This window comes from Mus caroli, chromosome 10 (assembly GCF_900094665.2).
Source record: "Mus caroli chromosome 10, CAROLI_EIJ_v1.1, whole genome shotgun sequence".
Lineage (NCBI taxonomy): Eukaryota > Metazoa > Chordata > Mammalia > Rodentia > Muridae > Mus > Mus caroli.
In genome coordinates this window covers 28,950,022-28,958,408 of record NC_034579.1, presented here as the reverse complement: position 1 = coordinate 28,958,408, position 8,387 = coordinate 28,950,022, and the positions used below count along the sequence as shown (strand labels likewise).

General features: G+C 34.8%; 1 protein-coding gene across 1 annotated transcript in view; it reads right to left on the bottom strand.

Annotated features, from left to right (window-relative positions):
- Positions 1–8,387, bottom strand: part of LOC110303552 (triadin) — a 130,692-nt gene that overhangs the window by 21,878 nt on the left and 100,427 nt on the right. Inside the window, exon 5 of the mRNA XM_021174666.2 lies at positions 2,648–2,707. Within this exon, the coding sequence (XP_021030325.1) occupies positions 2,648–2,707 (60 nt within the window). The remainder of the gene's footprint in view (positions 1–2,647; positions 2,708–8,387) is intronic.

The following is an 8,387-nucleotide window of genomic DNA, read 5'->3' as shown; positions in this document are numbered from 1 at the left end:
ACAAAGGAACTCACACAATATGTACTCACTGATAAGTGGATATTAGCCCAAAACTTAGGATACCCAAGATATAAGATACAATTTGCTAAACGCATGAAAGAATGAAGACCAAAGTGTGGACACTGTGCCCCTCCTTAGAATTGTTTTGTTTTTTTAAAGGGAGCATTTAGCTGAAGGAGGGCAAGAAGGAAGGAAAGAAAAAGACAAAAGAAAAGAAAGTGAAATAGCACATATAATTTAGTTTTATTTACCACCAAAACTCTTATCTGGCCATAAAATACTTCAGCATTAGTATTCTCAAAAAGTTTTAGCTAAGGCATTTGTTTGTAAGACTTGTTTATAATGATCATATTTTAGAAGTGTTGTATACTTTTTAAAAAGAGCAACAATTATTTTAATGGCAATGTAAACCAGAAAAAGCCATCACATTTATCCACGGTCAAACTGGAATGTAATTTAAAGACCATTTCATTTATCTACTATTTATACAAACAGGTCTAAGAGTGTTTGTAAAAAAAGTCATTATTTTTACATTTTCAGTAAATTATTGAGGAACAACATACAGACATTATTCTATCTCAGTTACAGAGAGGACACTAGAAAGCAAATGAGATATTCCACTTATGTTCCCATAGAGGGGAAAAGTAGGTTAAAATATTAATTTATCTTTGTACTCTATTTATCTGTTTCTCTCTATCTACTTAACTCTCACCTATCATGTGTCTATCTGTCTTCTACCTTTCTTTGTTTCTTTTTCTCTCAGAATTATTCATTTTATTCTGATGTTCTACTCAAGAAACATTCAAGTGACTAATCTCCAACACAGCCTTTGACAAATTTATTTTAAACTTCAGCCAAATCCAATGTTTTAATTACATGAGATTCACTAGTTTAATAAACCCACTCCACAGCCTGTCTAAAAGTTTTGACAGCAGGATTCTGAGAGCTAGATTCAAAATGCAAATGTCCTCCTGTACATTACTGTACTCACTCCTGGAGCCTGACAGCTAAATAACAATGGGGTCCACACAATAAAGCTGAGGAGACCTTCACCAATTGGAACCAGTTGAATTCCTCTTTAATTCAGGCAGAGAGAAGCAGCCAGATTAGTCATCTTGGTTTCCTTAACCAATCCCTACTCAAGAGCAATGTGCAATTTTCCTGGTCAAAAGAGTTAAAAAAACCAAAAATGAATATATACAGCAAGAAGACATTAATCCTTAAATACCAGCTTAGACAATCTCAGGTGAATAGGCATCAGTGTTTTGATTGTGTAAGTTTTGGCTGACCAATCCTAACTTTAAAAATTATGGTTATATATATAATATCTAAATTATTATCTGGATTTATCATAAAAATTCATACATAAGGTATACTTATGTAAGCAACAGTATAGTGTCCCAACATAGACAAACATGAAATCATAAGCTAATAGGTGTTTCAATTATTTAAAAACTTAATATTTTCAACTGTTCTACCAATAACAGCTAATTTTTAATATAATGCATATTTAACTACATTCACTTTTAAAAATTTTTCATTAGAAGGTGCTTTTAATTGAACTTAGCATACCCATGTTTTCTAACTATTAATTTTTATTTACAGGGAACTTTTATTATTTTCCTTTGTATTCCATAAATATGATAATGGTGATAATTTTTCACCCCCTAGAACATATTCAAAATTATGCATAACTGCCCTTTTGGAAAAAAATGGTCATGCTTAGAAATTTGTTCATATTGAAAGCCATTGCTTGTTATAAACTTCCTAAAATTTTTTAGCTTCATGGATCACTCACAGAGAAATATCACTTGCCAGATGAGCAAGGTCAGGTTGGTTATATTGAAATGCTTTTACTATATGCTCATAGTTTATGGATTCAGACTTATACTGGCAGAAGGGACTATTTATTATTATGTTGTCACAGTCTATCTATGTCTTGAGGCTGTGAAGAGAGCAGCAGACCAGTGATGTAATCTAATGATTCTACCTATATGCACCAATAATTTTAAAGTCATTCAATGTTATATAAAGTCTGTGTTTAAACTGTGAATTCCAAATCATTATAGGAAGTGATGAAAAGAAAAACACATATTTTTGAGTGAAATAATATTAATAATAATATTTATTAAAGAAAAAGTTATAAGTAAAGATTTTCACCGATTTTTAAGCTACATTAATTTTGTTTTGTTTTTGTGTTTGTTTTGTTTTGTTTTGTTTTTGTTTTTGTTCTGTTTTGTTTTTTGAGACAGGATTTCTCTGTGTAGCCCTAGCTGTCCTGGAACTCACTTTGTAGACCAGGCTGGCCTCAAACTCAGAAATCTGCCTGCCTCTGCCTCCCGAATGCTGGGATTAAAGGCAGACACTCAATGAATGTTACACATTCACACTTGGAGTTAACTGAATAAGAAAATATTTATGTGAAGACTATCATAAAAATTAAAAGTAAAAATCTTAATCATGGAAATGTTATTATGTTATTCAAATGTAGCAAAAGTGTATGCCTTCAAAATGAGGGTGAAGGGGAGGAAGGGGGATGAGAAGAAGGGAGAGGAAAAGGATGAGGGAGAAGCATAAGAGGGGCAGGAGCAGGAGCTGTAAAAGGAGGAAACAAAGGAGCGTCAACATCATAAAATGAAACTTGTACCTTTAGTTTGTATTTTCTTCTCAGGTTTCTCCTGTTTTTCAGCCTTTTCCTTGTGTATTTCTATGGAAACAGAATATGTATTTTAAAAACTGGAAAAAGTATAAATTTTAAACCATATCAGTAACTAAACTTGTAAATTCCATAACAAACTATATAATTTTCTCAGAAGGATGTGTTAATCCCAAAGATGGGAGGAGAAAGACCACCAACCCAAATCATCATGGCCAAATTACTTAAAGGTAGCTATTAATTAATTAATTAATTTATTTATTTATTTATTTATTTATTTATTTATTTATTTTGTTTTTTCGAGGCAGGGTTTCTCTGTGTAGCCCTGGCTGTCCTGGAACTCACTCTGTAGACCAGGCTGGCCTGGAACTTAGAAATCTGCCTGCCTCTGCATCTCAAATACAGGGATTAAAGGCATGAGCCACCACGCCTGGTAAGCTAGCTATTAATTAACGCAAGCTTTTTACCTGTGTCCATGAGCTGTCTGTACCTAAGGGTGGGCTTTGAGGAGTCAGCATTGGTCACATGGAGAACAATGTTTTTATAGTTCAAGATTAGAGGAGGTTCTAAATGGGAAATGTGGCTAGTGAAGCAGGTCGGGTTATAGGAACAAAACATAATCATAACAAGTTGCTCATAACATCCTGAAACATAGTTGAGACTGCAAGGTGGTCATAATGACCTTTTGAAACAAAGGTAGGGTTGCAAGAGGGTTTTGAAACAAAGGCATTGCTGCCAGTTCCTGGAACAGGCAGTACAGAAACACTTGTAGTTGAGTTTTCTCGTGGAGCTTAGCCCAATCCTTGAGAAAGCTGTTTAATCATAAACAGTAATGAGTCTAGTTTTTCTTCACTTCTAAGCCCAAGACAGAGGCAGGCTTATTCTTTACTTGCTGAGACCTGAAAGAGACTTGTTAATAATTACTGCATAAAATCACTTCTTTATTAAAATAAGGGAAAATGGGAATCATTGTAAAATCAGTCTCTTAAAAAAGTAAGAATTTCATTATGCCTGCCTGCCACTATTTTCAGAAAATGATCACAAACTCTGATTGTCTTTAACTTTAATTACTTTCAATGCAAACTAAGAATATTTAATGTGGATTTCATTTAGATTTAGGGTAGCTTAGCTTTTATATACTTAATTAACAGTTTATGAAGTGAGCTGTAGCCACTAATAGGAAGTACATGCTAGAACTATCAACTCCAAGATATGTATATAAGTGGCATTTGACATTGCATTTAAACAAATTTTTTGCCTCTAGATGTTTGTTTGTTTAGCTCATTTATTAAGCAGCTGGTCTGAGCAGACAGTAATTACTGTACATATTTTGAAATCTGCATGTTAATTTGCAATTTTATCTTTATGTCTACTCAGTCAAGACAAGCCATTCTGAAATTCTCAATATCCTGGGAAAAGACAGTTACTGATATTTATTCCTCTTCTAAACAGATATGTATAACTGTGAAGTCTTCCCTCAGTTTCTAACATTAATCAATTATCTTAATATGCACCATGTCATTTTTTAACTCTCATCTCATTGTAACTTTGAATGTCAGATAAGGCTGATGAGGGAACAAGTTCACTCACATCTCCCAAGAAAAGTCTGCAAGGCACCAAAACAAACCATCAACGAGCATTTCTTTCTGGACTTACCAACACAGTTCTTTTTTCTTTTCCTTAATGCCTCCACACTCAACTTCACAGCCAGTTTCTCAGCTTAGCACTGTGATCTTTTTGATTGGGTGAATATGATCGGGCTCCACTCTGGGGCATTTCTTTCCAGCCAATGATACCTAACAGTCTCTCTGGCCTCTCTATCTAATTGGTGCTAATAGTGCCATATACACTTTTAATTGTAACAATGAAAAGGATGTTTAAGAATCTGCCCCATAATCAACTTCTAAACGCTGACACCATTGCATACACTAGCAAGATTATGCTGAAAGGACCCAAATATAGCTGTCTCTTGTGAGACGATGCCGGGGCCTAGCAAACACAGGAGTGGATGTTCACAGTCAGCTATTGGATGTATCACAGGGCTCCCAATGGAGAAGCTAGAGAAAGTACCCAAGGAGCTAAAGGGATCTGCAACCCTATTGTTGGAACAACATGATGTACTAACCAGAACCCCGGAGCTCTTGTCTCTAGCTGCATATGTATCGAAAGATGGCCTAGTCAGCCATCAATGGAAAGAGAGGCCCATTGGACTTGCAAACTTTATATGCCCCAATATAGGGGAATGCCAGGGCCAAAAGAATGGGAATGGGTGGGTAGGGAAGTGGGGGGCGCTATGGGGGACTTTTGGGATAGCATTGGAAACGTAATTGAGGAAAATATGTAATAAAAATATTAAAAAAATAAATAAAAAAAAAAGTTAAAAAAAAAAAAAAAAAAAAAAAAAAAAGAATCTGAGAATGTTTACTATCACACAAAACTAACCTCTCTTGAGTATCATTGCTCAAATATATACACTAAGCAGTATCAAATACATCACCATTGTTCAGACATCAGTCATATTCACATATGAGACAAGCCCAAATTAATATTATTTATAATAATAAAGTAGACGCTAAATTACGAAGACTAGGTTTAGAAAATAAAGTCACTGTTTAATGTGTTCTTTATATGAATCATGTTGTGCAATGATGCTACTTAGGGTATACCACCTGTAGCTTTATTAATAAGTCACTGTGGCTAGATAACTGTTAGAAATTATGTGAGGAAATAAAATTAGTTTTTGAAAGTTACAGTAAATGTAATTAAAACCAAATAATAATCAGCTAATTTTTTAAAAATTTAATTTTTTTTTTACTTTTTCACTACATCCAGCTCAAAGCCGCCTCCCAAAATCCTCCCCTCACTTCCCCTTCTCTGTATGAGTAGGGGTCCCCCTGGATATCCTCTGCCCAAGTCTCTGTAAATCTAGGTGCTTCCTCTCCCACTGAGGCCAGAAAAGGCAGTCCAGCTAGTAGAACATATACTACATACAGGCAACAGATTTTGGGATAGCCTCCACTCCAGTTGTGCATATTGGCCACATGAAGGCCAATATGCACATCTGCTACATATGGAGACCTAGGTCCAGCTGGTGTATGTTCTTTGGTTGGTGGTTCTGACTCTGAGAGCCCAAAAGTTAGTTGATTCTGTTGGTCTTCCTGTGGAGTTACTATTCCCTTTTTTTTTGGGGGGGGGGGTCACAATTCTTTATTTATTTTTCCATAAGAGTCTCCAAGACCCACCTACTGTTTGGCTGTGGGTGTCTGTAAATCAGCTAATCTTTTTTCCAGTGCCTTGCAAAATTATTTTTAACATTTCTTTTGTATAAAACAGAATATATAATAAACATATAATTATATAATATATAATATATATTGCATTTAATTACATAGTAATCTGTTAATTAATGAATAAGACTAGGCATATTCTATATCTTGCGATTATGAATGAAAACTATAGCAATAAATAAGAATCAGTAACTGGAAGCTAAGTATCTTCCATTTTCATTCCTATAAAGTGAAACTTCAGTCTGTGTAGGGTAGTGTAGTGCTTTGCTTAAGCTTTACCCACAGGGAGTGGTACTATTGGGAGGTATGGTCTTGTTCGGAGAAGTGTGTCACTATGGGGATGAGTTTTGATGCTCTGCCCAGGACAGAAGAGTCAGTCTTCTCCTCCTTGCCTTTAGAACAAGATGTGGAACTTTCAACTCAGCTACTCCTCCACCATGCCTGTCTGGACACTGCCATTCTTCCTGCCATGATGATAATGGACTAGACCTCAGAACCTAAAAGTCAGCTCCAATTAAATGTCATTTCTAAGAGGTGTCTTGATCATGGTGTCTCTTTACAGCAATGGACACCCTAAGACAGATAGATATTACTAAGAACTGGGAATGGTGCTAGGGTGAAGAGAAAAATAAATGCATATGGTTTATATTGCATGCACGAATGTATTGTACTGTACTCTATTATAAAGTGTGTTAATTGTTTTCTAAAAAGAATAACACCCATGATTCAGAAAGACATTTGAGCAAGTATTCTCTCACAGAGCTTCCTTAAGGAGATAACTCTAAAGAAGTAGGGAGATACTTGCAGGTGATATTCCTGATTACTTAAAAACAAAAGTAAATAAATTTGACACATAGTCCTCTGATGGAAAAAAAACTAGAAACATTTCAGAAAGTTTAGTTCATTGTTCTTCCTTTTTTTCTGTTACAAATAGAAAAGACGAAACCTAATTATATAGCTCAGAATATATGTTCAGTATTTTATTTTTCTAATTCTGTACTTCAGCCTTACACTAATGATGAGAATGTCATAGATATGGCAGGTATACTCAGTCTTCCTGCAAGATGTTAAAAAGAATCTCTACAGTTTACAGACATATACCGATTACTTTCTTAGAAAGATTCTCTTTTGTAGAACATCGTCAACTAAATTTTAAGCTTCATGTTCAATTTAATCTGCTAGTAATTTTTTTGGAGGCATCTCTGTACAGTACAGCTAAGTTTGTATAGACCTACATATATGTTTGTTTCTTTGCTCACAGGATAATGATGGGTATTTCATGATTTATATTCAAAGAGAACCTAAATATCTTTCTGCCACTTTATTGCTGGTCTACATTCTCCATGATGATTGGATCACAGCACTATATTGCTGCTTTTGGCTATCAGATCTCCGAAGATCCATAGACACCTCTTCAGTGTGCCAGTCTGTCTTCTTATACTTTAGCCAGGAAAATATGACCATCCTGGCTCCTGTTCAATTGAGTAATAACATGCTACCAATTTGAATTTCACAAAGATATCATTCTCACAGGTGACGTCTGATTTATTATCTTCAACTGCATTTTTTCAGTCAAGAACTTCTTGTAAAATACTGGAAAGTTTAATTTAAAAGATTCAAGGTATTAAACGTAGAAATCTAATGCCCTATGGTTTTTAACTTTCTTCTTCAAACAGGAAAAGCCCTCTCTGTTATTAATACTTTCATTTAGTTGTTTAACAATTTCTGTAGACATGCAAAGGCCTCTACTTTTTGTGACATGATATTGATGCATGTTTACTCAAAACCGCATCAAAGATCATGACATTATTTCAGGAACAGTTTCTAAGAAGTATATAAGGAACAATGAGGAAAGTTAGGGAAGTCATTAATACTTCCAAAGTAAGGGATTTATAAATTGATACATGTCAAATGCCTCTGAGAAGGCATTCACTCTCAGCAAAAGATTGAATCATAATTCCCCTTTGTAATCAGCGAATCCTAGAACTTTTGGTTTAGGAGGGTACAGAGGTCAAAGTATTTTAACCCAGGAATATGACATAGCACAAAAAAAAGATGAAATACAAAAGAATGATGATTATCTCAATGGACTGAGAAGCAATGAAAGATGATCTTTTGTTCTACTAGGTCACTGGTAGCACTGATTAGTAACAAGTGGGCTTCCCTGCTTGTGTCCCTGTGTCAGAAATCCTGTCAGAGAAAGGCAAGTGAAGTCAACAGAGAGAGTGTGCTGTTTCCTAATTCTTTTACTCCTATTAATTGTACTCAAATTCTTTTCTGTATTTTAGGGTGAAGTACAAAAACGATGACATATAAAATTAACTCAAACAAGTCAATGGCCTTTTTTCTACACAAAGAATAAACAGGCTGAGAAAGAAATTAGGGAAACAACACCCTTCTCAATAGTCACAAATAATATAAAATATCTTGGTGTGACTCTAACT